This window comes from Pteropus alecto, unplaced genomic scaffold (genome assembly GCF_000325575.1).
Source record: "Pteropus alecto unplaced genomic scaffold, ASM32557v1 scaffold61, whole genome shotgun sequence".
Taxonomy (NCBI): Eukaryota; Metazoa; Chordata; class Mammalia; order Chiroptera; family Pteropodidae; genus Pteropus; species Pteropus alecto.
In genome coordinates this window covers 22835735-22849009 of record NW_006434835.1, presented here as the reverse complement: position 1 = coordinate 22849009, position 13275 = coordinate 22835735, and the positions used below count along the sequence as shown (strand labels likewise).

Genomic DNA, 13275 nt, shown 5'->3' with positions numbered 1-13275 from the left:
GCCAGAGATACCTTTCAGCATCCTACAGTGCATGAGACTGACCCCACAACAAGGAATGATCTGACCCAAAATGTCAGTAGTGTCAAGGTTGAGAAACCTAGGCTTAGTGTGATAATTGCTATATTAAAAACAGCAGCCATGTTTTTAGGGTTTTTTTTGGGCCAGGCACTGGCCCGTGGTAGAGGTGTATGCACATTACTATTGTCCCTAGTTGGTTTAGGGGACTGGGAAAGCTGAGTTGAATCTGAGGACAGGAAGAAGAAGGAGGAGGGGATAGGCATACCATGCAGAGGGAGTGCAGTGGGCAACCACCTGGAGGTGACAGGGACATCTGGGGATCTGCAGGTTGTTCATTATGATAAGAAAGGAGAACACTAGAAAGAGAGAGAGGAAGTCAAGAAGAGGGTGTGGAAGTAGCAAACTGGAAGCTGGAAAATGGATGGCTTTGCGTGCCATGCTTCAGCATTTAGTGTTTGTTTAAAGGCTGCAGGAATCCAAAAAGGTTTTAAGTGGGCTGTTACATGTTCAGATTGGGTTTTTGGAAGGGTATCTTCAGTGTTTTAAAGAGAACTAATTGGAAGGTGATGGCTAGAGATAAAGAATTGATTCGGAGGCTGTGCCAATCATTGAGGTAAGAAACGAGCCAAGGAAGTGACAGTAGGGATGGGAAAATAGTTGAATTTCAGAGATATTAAGGAGGTCAAATCTGATGGTTTGGGCACTGGGGAAGGGAAGAGTGAGGACTGGGTCACTGATTTCTGATCTGGGCAAGTATAGATAGAACTCATGTACTCCTTCACCAAAGGGAGCAGTGCAGTCAACAGCGACTGCATCCAACCTCAGGGCAGCATCTTGAGGGGATGGCTGTCATTTCCATCAGCTCTGGATGCAGCCCCTTATGGGGCAGAGGTTAATAAGCCTAACATCCCAATATGTCCAGCACACTGAGATGGAGAGGGAACAGGGCTGCAGCAATAAAAGCCTCTTAATGGGAGGAGAGGAAAATGGAAATACTCAGTAGCTACTGTTTCACATCCTGCTGGGGAATAACAGGACCCCTGCGCACCTGGCCACAGAGTGAACTCCTTGGTTTTGTTGTCTGAGGGGATCTCTTTTTGTCTGTTGTCCTTTGTAGCTCATCTGGCAGGGTGTGTAATTCATGTTTCAGCTTAGATGTCACCTCCTCAGAGAAGTTTTCTTTGTGCTCCCGGTATAAAGAAGGCATCCCGTTTTTTAATTGCTCCATTGTAGCTATCGGCAGGGCACCATAATTATCTGCAGTTATCTAATTCATTTACTTGTTTTACTTTTTTCTGCCCTTCTCACTGGAATATCAATTTATGAGGCTAGGAGGGGCCTTGGCTGATGCGTTCCCTTTGAATCCTTAATACCTGCAATGATATCTGGCCCAACATAGTTTTTGAAATAACATGTAAATGAATGAGAGATTTATAGAATGCTAAAGGAGGAACAGGTTTCTTTTATTTTCATTTGATTTTTGGGGGAGAGGAAGATGAATTCAGTTTTGGATCTGAGTTTTAGGAACATTTATGTACAGATGTCCAATAGGCATTATCCATGCAAGTCTGAAGCTCAGGAGGGAAATTAATTACAATAAAGTCAGCTAACGCTTACTGAGCCCTTGTGACGTGCCAGCCTCTGTTCTTAGCATTTTGCTGACCTTAGCAAAGTGGAGCTGTAGATTTACAGAGGCAGAAGTTGAAACTCTAGAGTGGGAACGTTCAGAGTGTGCATGAGAAAATAGGGAAAAACCCTGGGGGGCACTGGTATGTAAGAGATGAGCACAGAAAGAGGCACCTCTCAGAAGCAGCAACCAGAGGGGCGGAGTTTGGTGTCTAGGAATCCAGAGAGCAGGTGCAAGGAGAGCTTACTGGATGTCTCAGCCCTGAAAAGTGTCTCTGGACCTCAGCATCGAAGAAATGACACCTGGGAATAGCAGTCTCAGGAAACACTGGGGAAAGGAGCGAGGTTAAGGGTTCGAGAATTTACAGATGCCATTGAGAAAGAGCTGGTAGAGAGGGAGAGTTTGAAAATGCAGGAAAGGGAGAAAATGATGACTGTGTGACGTTGGGGCAGGTGGGAGTTGATGGCAACCGGAGCTTTGGTGGAGGAATGTCCTCAGACATATCTTTTAGTTGGTTTCTTTGTATTTCCCATGAATCTTCTGATTTTCTTGTTCTTTCATTTTCGCACTGGAAAAGGAGGCAGTAGAACCTTATTGACTGCCACGTTCCTTGCCTACTCAGGACATAGTGGGGCCTGGTTGGCCATAGCTACTGACTTAGTCGCAAGCGCAGAGGTTTTTTGCACTAGGGTCAGCTATTAGTTTTGTAATTTCCCAGTTAGTGGGGCTTCACATGATTGCATTTTCGTTTATTTCCACTAAGTCTCTAGGAAATAGATTTCTAATTGGCAAAGTAAAAAGTAAAGATAGTGTTTTAGAATATGTCATTCAAATAGAAAGTATCCTCTAGTTTCTTGATATGTGGATTCTACAATTTTTAACCTTGTTTGAGATTTTTCTGAATTTATATCTAGTTTTAAAATGCCCATAGATAATGGAGTCAGGTAATATAGAAGATAATGTATTTTTTTGCTTTGGCTTTTGAAAGAAAATACATTTATTAGAAAGAATTTAAAAAAAAATGAGCTGCTGATTTATTTATTCGAAGAATTTCCCATAATGTTATAGATTCTGGAGATTAAGAAGCCATCTCTTTTGATAATCTTTTTAAAAAAATGTGAACAAATTATATGATGTCATGTGAAAAAAAATCTACAAAAATAGATAGCTGTAAGTTTTTCTTTTAAAAGTATCCTACTTCGTCATAGGTTATTGTTATTCTGTCTGCAAAGTGAAGCATGTTCAGTTGAGGTATGCTGACCAGACATTTGGTTCTTGCTAAGACACAGTGTATGCAGATCGGGGTGGGGAAGGAGGATGATTCAGGAGAGACATAGTTGGTAAAATGTAACTCAGATTTTCATTAATATCATTCAGTATGTGACTCAGACAGGAGCACTTAGTTCCTTCAAAGATTAAACCTTTCGGTGTTTCTCAGCTTTTGTTGGCAGGACTTCTTACTCTTAATATTTATTGAAGACCTGCAAGAACTTTTATGTTATATTGATCAATATTTACCGTATTAGAAATTAAAACCGATAAAAGTTTATTATCTATATTAATTCACTGAAAAAGACCAATAAGAGATTCATGAATGTTTACATAGTGTATTTTTATGAAAAATAACTTTTTAAAAATTTAGTGAGAAAAATGACATTGCCGTACACTTTGGTCAATCTCCTTAATATCTGGCTTAATTGAATTCAGCTAGATTCTGAAATCGGCTTCTGTATCCAATCTGTCATTTGGAATATTTCACTCTAAGTCATTAGAAAATGAGAGTAAAAAAAGAGGCAAAGTATGTCTTAGTATTTCTGAGAAAACAATTTTGACTCATGGACCCTTGAGGGTTTCCAGAACCTCCAGGGGTGGGTGGTCGGGGCGGGGGACGGTGGTAAGGGGTAGGCAGGGTTTCCTGGACCATGCTTGAGAACCACTGGGATAACTATACATTGCTTGAGGGCAGACACCATCGCCTTGGTTTCCTTTCTTCTGTTCCTTGGGGCCTGGTAAAGTATTCTTTATCTCAACTCCTCAAATGGGTCCTGATTCAACTTTCCCCCATAAAATTCCAGGGAAAGGAACCATCCTGTGAATCAGGACCGAACTTCCTTTGCAGGATGCTTTTCCCCTTAATTAGTCATAGTGTAAGAATTCATCTAAGTCCTTTGACTCAGAAGCCATAGAGGTGCCACTGGACAGTTTTCACTGTGTCCGACGATGTTATAGACTGGCTACAAATCAGGATAAGACATTTGGAAAAATATTTCCTTTTCGGTACAGTGAAGTCTAGGAAGTCTTGGAGGTTGCTGGGAGAAAGAAGCTAGAATTGTTTCTTAGAAACAGAGTGGATGAGTCTTTGCAGAAGTTTTAGGGGACCTGGCTGGCACATGGGCTCCACTCCGCTCTTCAGGAAACATATGTGCTCTTCTAGTTTGCATTTTCTGTACCAAGGCAAGTGGCAGGTGGCCTGAAGAGCGAGTGGGAAGCAATAATCAGCTCTCCAAGTAACAGCATTTCATTTGCCAAATGTTATGTTAATGTTCTCCAAACTTATGGTAAAAATATGCAAACTTAAGCTGAAAATATGCATACTGTTAGTATTAAGTTTTCAGACTTTTGATAAAATGTAGGTAAACAGTATCAAAAGGTATCTTAAAAATTATGTGGTAAATTTTGCATAAAAGTTAAGTATACAACTTACAATATTTACACTGGGGCAAATTTATCTGCTACGTTAAGAAAAATATGAATATAGTAGCATAAAAGCAGTTGCTTTTGCATTTGACTTGCAAAAAAATGGAAGCAAAAACATTTTAAAAACAGCATGAATTTGTCTGCTTTATCTGAATGAGTAGTGGCATTTTCTAACTGCTTGCCTCTTGGGCACGTAAGTCATCATGGTATATTCTTACTAATAGTCTTTGAACTTCTTTCTCTGTCCTTTTCTTCCGGGCCGTATATTGCTGCCTTTAGCGCTTCAGCATGGAAGGGATCTCAAATGTCATTCAGAATGGCCTCCGCCACACCTTTGGAAATTCAGGTGGAGAGAAACAGGTGCTCGGTTATCCTTATTTTCCTCATTCTCTGCTTTTTCATTCTCTAAGTGAAGGGCTTGAAAGCTGGCAGTTTTACTAATTTACTAAGACTACTGCTTAAATGAGAGAAATGAAAGTTTATTATGTTTATAGTCTTGATAATGCACAGAATTTTCCTTTAGAAAAAAGTATTTTGCAAAATGGACAATAGACTAAGTGCATTCTTAATACATGTGTTAGAGCTCCATTTTCACTCTTAGCTTTGAACAAATAGATATTAACATGATCACATAATAAATTGCATGTGTAGAATATATAATGGTGAAAATAACTAGAATATGCTACACTGAAAGTTTAAGAAACATCCCATTTTGGGGAAGAAAACTAGATGTTGGTGTCTTTTAGACTAGAGTTCTAGGTCAAAAATGTCTGTAGAAGTATATCTTTTTAAATGATATTTATGTGCTTTTAATTTTAAGGTGTATCATGTAGTCTGCAAACTCACTTGTCTACCAAATCAGGCATAAGACCCTATACAAAATAAGACATGGATATGAATGTACAGTCAAATATATAGCAGTTCGCTTTTTATTAACATTTTTGTATAATTTCAGGAATAGCACAAACACGGGGAACATATCGACATTGAGTGTGCTTAAAATTACTTTTCACGTTTTGAAATTTTCACTTCAATAAGAAAAGTCTTCAATTTAGCGTTTAAGTGAACATTGAGAGAGTGCAGAATGTAGCTTGTAGGTAGCTTATCGAAAGAAGGCATTTGAGCCTAGAGTTTTTCTGTATTACTCAAGAAGGGAAATAATCGACATTAAATAATCCTTCATAAAGGGGCTCTATTGTGGGCTGGTTGAATTTTTAAAATTCTGGTGCTTTTCACCTCTCTCAAACCCACAAGATCACAACATAACTTCCAGACTGACCCAACACATGGGAGTGGGGCAGGAAGAGCTGAAAGCGTAGCTAGATAGCATGCACGCCAGGCACGGTCTCCGGCTTCCTGATGCTTCTCTCCACGTCGCCTGACACACTCCTGACACATGTGCTGTTAGTGAAGCCCCAGGAGGGCATGTTTCAGCTGTTTGTGTATCTTTTACAAAGAAACATATTTGATTATATAGTAATCAGGCATCGCCTTGGAGAGATCTATACCAAAAAGATGGAAAATTAAATTTCTTAAAGATTAAACAATTCACTTTTTCTACTTTTCTGAAGCATGGGATCCAGTTATTGTTAAGTAACTATCTTTTTTTTTTTTTTAATGGGATAAAATCACTCAAAAAGGATTAGGAATAGAGCTGAGATTTAGGGCAGGGACTAAGTAATGTGTAGGGCTGAAGAAATTCCAAGGAAAAACCAGTAGATCTCTAGATGAGCATATGCAGATTATACCTAAACTATGCATTTAGGGGGCGGAGGGTGGTGGAGTGGCCAGAATAGAAGAATCTGGATAATAATTTTTAGATTGTGCTTTCACTCTGATACCGTGAGCTGTTACACTAGTGAACTAAGCAGTTTGTCTCAATTTCAGACACGAATTTTCATTATTCATTTCCTTTTAGGCTATTCTTTCACTTTTCTCTTTTCCTTTAATACCTTTAAACATTTATTACTACTTACACAATAATTTAAAATAATAATAACACACCTCTAAAATTATTTGGGTGGGTGTGTCTTTGTTAGTTTCTGGAAGAAGCTGGTATGTGTTTTTAAAGTTGTCAAGTTATTCATGTGACCATTTCGTTCAACCAGAAAGAAATGGTCTGAAATTATTTGGCTGTTGGGAATTACTTTATGCAGGACTGTTGGAACTGTGTGTTTTAGTTCAAATCACTATTTTAAAAGGTTGAAAAATATGTAAAGAGATTTTTAGATAAGACTTCACTTTAAAAATGAACAAATCACCCACAGACCTACTCCTGTGAAATTTTCAATAATGAAAAGGCGAAAAAAATGGATTATTTATGTAGAGGTGGGTAAAATAATGAGCTCTAGCTGAGTCAGTAAGATGCCTGTGTTTGTTACTTAAAGTACCTTGTATTTCATGTTATAAAATAGACCTCGTAACTATCTAACTTTTGCAGATAAGGTAATTCAGATTTAAGTGACTCTTTTTTAACTTGGCAGTATTTGACAACAGTCATTCCTTATGAGAAAAAAAATGGACCACCATCTGTTGAAGATCTTCAAATATTAACAAAAAGTGAGTAAAGAAAAAATTAAATTGTTACCTTGTTTACTTTTGTCTAGTCTAAAATACGGATTTTAGTTGGCTGACTTTGTTGCTGGTACTGTTTTGTTGATTTAGGATAGTAAATGATGGGTGTCATCATTTATTCTTCTGAGAATGAAACTGTAAATGGTTATGACATCAAACAAAACTGAATCTAGAGTTGATTTATATTTGTTTGATTTTCTTGCCTTTTAAAATATTTACAAGCCGAACTTTTGGGGAAAAAATGTAACTTTATTCTTCATCACCTTTGTACGTTTAAGAACATGTCCATTTATCAATAAATAAGGTGTACTTCATAGATCTTATATAAATATAACTGTCAATAACTGAATAGGAAAGATTTAGGAGAAGTGGAGAAGTGTGGCCTAAAACTTTTGTTTTTAAATGAATTTAGACCCCAAGGCAGTATAAGTAGAACATAAAGTGATAGTAATATTTTATGAATATTCATTCAGCAAATGTTCGATGCTGGTCCACTCTGTGCCAGGCCATGTTCTGGGTGCGTGGGATACATTAGTGGACAGAGCAGACAAAAATACTCTTCCTTCAAGGGGCCTGCATTTTAAAATAATTTGTTAGGCTTAAATATACAGTGTATATTGAACGTCTCTTAACGATAGCCATAATTAGCCCTGAATTCTGGTTCTGTCCCTGTTATTTACAGGGTATTCTTGAAAGTCACTTACCTTCTCTGTCACAGTGAAAAATGAGGCTAAAAATAATTGCTCTATTTACCTCATAGTAATTAAGTTAATGTTATATATGTGATTTGGGGTAAGTTAATCACTCAGCCTTGTTTTTCCTGAGGGGTTGGATTTGCTGATCTTTTAGGTTCTTTCTAATTGTAAATATTTGTGATAATTGCTAATTAAAGGGGGTGCCAAATGAGCATCACATGAATAGATAGCGATGATGATATCTGTTTTGGAGACGAAGGACATGGAGGCATGGGTGCAGAGGAGCACAAGGCAAAAAGCGGGTGTCTGTTTACTAGCCACCTTCTTGGTAACCTGAGCTTTTACTGTTTACTTTGGTGAACAATACTTTCAGAACATTTTATACTTAAATATGGATAAATCAAGTGAAGCCAGCTAGTCTAAAATAAAGAATTAAGAGATTAACTGGGTGGCCAGCCCTCTAATTTTCAGGAAGAACTTTATGAAGTTATAAGTGTCCAAGATCACACAGGGGAATGGTAAATTATAGGGCTGGGTCTCTTTAATTCCCAGTCTGCTGTACTTTTAATGATGCTGGCTTTTGGTGTATGATTTTATATAGAAATGAAAACAAATCTAAAATACGATTGGGAGCAGAAATACTGAACATAGTGGTCCTCTTAAGATGGGAACATAAATGCTGCCTAGAAGCCAGGAATTATTGAGAGACCTTGCCTTCTCAGATCAAGGACAAACACTTAGTTGGCCAAACCAAAGTCATAATTCCCACATCAAAATGTCCTTAGGCCGATTCTTAGATGATGTCTTCATAGACTGACACACCTTGGGCTCTTTGGGTGAGTGAACATGTGTGGGGTGTGTGAATGAACGTCCAAGTTAGTAGAGTTATGAGGACCGGATTGTTGTGAAGACAGTAGATGGAAGGATGATGACCTTTGCTTATCTCCTGAAAACTTTGGGGGAGAACCTGAGCCTCTGCTGTCACCACCTGTAGATGTTAACCACAGGGGAAGCCCTGTGGAGACAGTCACAGTGCTTATGCTTATGTTGCCTTCCTGGTAAAAGCTAATGGAGGTGCAATAATAATAGTAATAAGAATTAGAATATTAGTTGTTAATTGTGGCTGTTTACATAGCAGTTATTATGTGCTAAGCACTATTCTGAGTCCTTCACATCTGAATTAGTAACTGAATACTCAACAAGCCTTTGAGACAGGTCTAATTATCATTCTCAGTTTATGGATGAGGAACTTGGTGCTTTGTGTGGTTAAGTAGCTTGTTCAAAGCCCTACAACTAGGAAGTGGCAGAGCCAGGGTGTAAATCTGGAGAAGGCTGACTTGACAGTTATACCATGTTGTATTGTCATCTGTCTGAGGGAAAAGAGTGCAATGTTTTCTCCAGGATGCTCTGGTGAAAATTTGAGTTGTCAGTTACCGCAAAAATGCAGTATTTGTGGGTTTATCTGTACCTGGGTGATCTAGATTTTTTTTTTTAACCACTGTGATAGTAGCTGTTTTTTCTATTTTGTCTTGGCTTAGAGATAAAATTGTCAGATTCCCTTTAGGATGAGGCCGATTGATCTGGGTCCCTCAGTAGTATACAGGAGGTGGTAGGCGGCCTGGCAGGTACTGCTTCGTGGACGTGCCGTCTTCATCTTGGTCTTTTCTTTAAAAGTTTTCAAGAAGGCTGGCAGATATGCTTCTTGAAGAGTATAGCTAACTATTCATTTATCTAAGAGTTTCTCTAGTTTGTGACATCTGCAGCACTCAGGTTCTCTTCTCCAGAATTCATAGAAGTGCACATTATAGGAACATGCTTTCTTCCAGTATTTAGGACAACTGAAGTTCTGTGTAAATAACCAAGTTTCTCTTTCCTGCTGCCACTGTTTCTTAAATCAGGGAAAACTCTCAGGTAATTGGATTATTCTTACCTGATTAAGGACTTATTCAATTAAAATTCTTGAGCATTTGTAGTTGTATTCCCTTATCTAGAAAATAATAATTTGCCTGAATTGGTCATACCATATAATTAAGATTAAGGCTACAGTGAAATTAAATTATATTTTTGATCTGAATTTGAAATTGTTGCCTTTTCCTTCCATCTTTTATTTTGTAGTTCTTTGTGCCATGAAAGAGGACAGTGAAAAAGTTCCGAGCTTGTTAACTGATTATATACTGAAAGGTGAGTTTTATAATGGCTTATGTGCAATGGTTGGGAAGTTCTGGTTAGGTCAATAAGTGCATCGTCTTGCTAAAAGATTAAAAATTACTTCCAAATGCACAAGTTTTATTTCATTTTTGCAGGGTGAGGATACCTGGCTCAATTATGTTACCAACATTATAAATTACGGTTATATAAAATTTATTTGAGGTCCTGGGCTGGAAACCATTTCACAGCTAAATGATAAACACTGAGACAGCGGAGAAAATGCTTTGGAAATATTGCCATAATTATGAGTTATGAGTCTCAGTTGTCGACCCTGGGAGGGTTTGAGAAGGGTGGTCTCTGCCATCTTGGGGCCAATAGAAAGAGAAGGACAGATCAGTGAGGATGGAGGAAGGAGGGGACAGTCAAGTCAGTTAAAGTCCCAAAGGGAACATAAAAAGGATTGGTGTAAGGGACAGGGATGAGAGGAGGAAAAAATGGAAAGAATGGACTTTCATAAACCCAGTAGAGTGAAAAATGAGCCATAAATCTTAGGAGCAAGATCAAGATCTCACAGGATGGGAATAATGATGAAGCAAAAGATGGTTGCTGAAGTTAATGAGAGTGCCTGCTTTGCTCAGGAAAGAGGAAATTTTGGATGATAAAGAGGAGACCAAAGAATTTAATTACAGGCAAAACTAATACTTTGCAACGAAATTATATTTTGAAAAGTAGCAGTTTTCCAGCAGACAGATTTTCAAAGCATCACAAAATGCATCCTGCAGCGTTTGATCCAATTTTGAGAGCAATCTTCTGGTAACTTTTCTCTTTTGGGTTCTCTCTCCTCCACTATTTGTTAGCGGAACATAGGAAGGTTGGGATTCCTGAGATGTTAGATAACTCACGACTTTTCTTCAACCTAGGTTCACAAGGAGCGAATCTCAGTAGTGTACACAGGAGCTCAAACTGAGTAATACCTAAGTATCACCTATGAGAGACTTGATGGGGAGTCAGCCATTAGTAGACAGAGGGCAGAAAAGACTAAATCAACATTATCGTTTTTTCATGAGCTGTTTTTCTGATGAAGGCTTTTTCTTACTACATTCTGAATTTTTTTTAATACCTGACATCTTTGTTTGCTTTTGTGTTGTGCTAGCATTGGTATGAAAGCTGGATTGTTCTGAGGTTTGTTCTTAATACATGTGAAACAGGAATGAGATGAACATAAAGAACATGTCTTAATCTTTAATTATAGTGGGTTCCCTGGGCACTGCCATGAGAGCCAGAGATAAAATGAGCTTCCGACGCATTCTTTAGCTATTTTGTCATTTGACTGCATGGAGGAATTTTATGCCCTAGAGAACGAGTGCTCTGGGGAAAAATAATTTTTAATTTTTTCTTCTAAAATCCAGTATGTAACTGACCTATACTGCATGCTTAGGGAAGCAGCACCCATCAAATTCTGCTCCCGTGTCACGCCGTTGGCTCCAGTCTGTGAGCCCAGGTCTATCTATACTGTACCTGCTTCGGATGCGCTGCTTGTGTATGTTTTGTGGTTTTGTCTTGGCTTTGTATTATAAGGACTGGGTGGAAAAGAAGCAAGGGTTCAGACTAAAGTGATGACACTAGTCCAAGAGAATGAAGAGGGAGTGATTTAATGTTCAGGGGTGTTCAAGGGCATGGGGAAGTGCAGATGTTGGGTGATTTAAATTGCTCTTTTCCACCCATCCTGGAAACCCACAGCCAGTTGACGATTCCTCTCCCTCTGGGACCAGTAGCAGAACATTTGCCTAGGAGGGGGTGTTGCTCAAGGGAGAACTCGCCTTTCCTTTTCTTGGTGGGCTTTTCTCATTGTTGTTTTAACACCAATGACTATGGCTTGGCTCCCTAAACATCACTATAATTTTAATGTGAAGGTGAGAAGTGATTGAATGTAGACAAGTAGCTTCCCTTGGCCTGAGGAAGTTGGGATAAAAGTTGTATGGGCTACTAAAGCTTCTCTTTCTCACACCTGCTAATTACCCCACAGCTGCCTGCTGCCATCCCTTCCTCAACAGTTGTACTAAAGGCTTGTAGTATAGATATGGCTGCTGATCCTAGATAGGAATAAAAATGTACACCTTTGAGTTCACCCGGGAGCCTGTTAACAGTTACAAGCTTCATGGTATAGGGCCAGCGTTATGGGCTTCTATCTCTAAGTGGTACCCTATGAGACATGACCTTTTGGTATCTCATTTCTGGGCAATTCTGGTGTGTCTTGAGATAACTTTTCATTGTTGGGTGTAGCCTTTTAAAAACTTTAAAAATCGCTATTATAGATCCTTGCATTTTTAGTTATTAATGATTTTTATATACATGTAAGATGTATATAAAATGTATATACATCTTGTGTAAATGTGTACAAAATATATTTCTATTTTTTTCCTTCCTCCAGTTCTGTGTCCTACATAGGGTGGCATCACTTCAGGAGTTTTCTTTCGTGGACAAGCTAGATTTCCTATAGCATTATTCTGAAAGCTGGCTACCATTACCTTCCTGCTGTTGGAAACTCAGCACACTTGAACTTGGGTTTGTGATTCAGTATTAATAGATCCTGCCTTCACTAATTCTTTATATTACGAACCAAGAGAAATATGGCACTATTTTGAATTCTACAGATGGTTTTTTGTTAAACACTAACAATTATGAACTCAACTTTGTAAAGAGTAATATTAATTATGCATGTGCATTTATAGTTTTCATTAACTGACAGTATGCCTGTGTGAGTTTTTATGGCTTTTTAGAGCTAAACTGCATTGAAGAACTGGATTAAAGCATTGAGAGATTTACACTATAGCTATTCTTCAGTGACGGTGAAAACCAGCACAGATTTTTATGAGAATTGTAGTATAAATATCACCTTAACAGTATTGGAACTAAACCAATGTGGGCTGTTCTCATAAATAGCTCAACCAGAATGTGTGTGATTTTGGCTTAATTCTTAGTATCAAAACTGTGGTGGTGACTGGTTTTAGGTTTCACCATTGTTTAGATTAAGTTGCCATTTACTTTCAGAATCCTGTTAAAGTTTAGATGTTTGTGTTTTGTTTCACGTGTCTGAAGAAGTGCCCTTTCCTTATGGTGCTTGAGAAACTGTGCTGCAGCATCGCCCAGTTCCCACTACTGTGTTGTTTTATTCATGCCTGTGTGTTTTCCTAAAGTACTAATTTTAGAAACAGCTACTCATGGAATACATCACTACTTGTGAAACACTTTTGCCAGTTCTAATCAAGTCAGTGCTATTTAATAAATGTTGAAAACAGGTAACATACTTGAGAGCTTTATTTTCAGAGTTTTTTGTTGTATTTTGTAATGATTTTTCTTCCCTTTCAGAGCTAGATTCCTTCCCTGTTCCACACATTGGCCATCACTAGAGGGTGTGAGCTGGTGAAACCCTGATTAGCCTCATGATGGTAAGGAGGGCAGAGGGGGCCAGGCTGTGCTGAGCTACTGTGGAAGGACAGAGCCCTGCTCTTTCCT

The 13275-nt window shown here is 38.4% G+C and overlaps 1 protein-coding gene across 2 annotated transcripts in view; it reads left to right on the top strand.

The window, feature by feature from the left end:
* Positions 1-13066, top strand: part of FEZ2 (fasciculation and elongation protein zeta 2) — a 37819-nt gene extending 24753 nt beyond the window's left edge. Inside the window, exons 6-9 of one of the 2 annotated variants that reach the window (XM_006910384.3) lie at positions 4622-4702; positions 6826-6901; positions 9727-9792; positions 12191-13066. In XM_006910384.3, the coding sequence (XP_006910446.1) occupies positions 4622-4702; positions 6826-6901; positions 9727-9792; positions 12191-12207 (240 nt within the window). In that variant the 3' untranslated portion in view covers positions 12208-13066. The remainder of the gene's footprint in view (positions 1-4621; positions 4703-6825; positions 6902-9726; positions 9793-12190) is intronic. The other variant, XM_006910383.3, reaches the window with a different exon arrangement.
* The last annotated feature ends 209 nt before the right edge of the window (positions 13067-13275 follow it).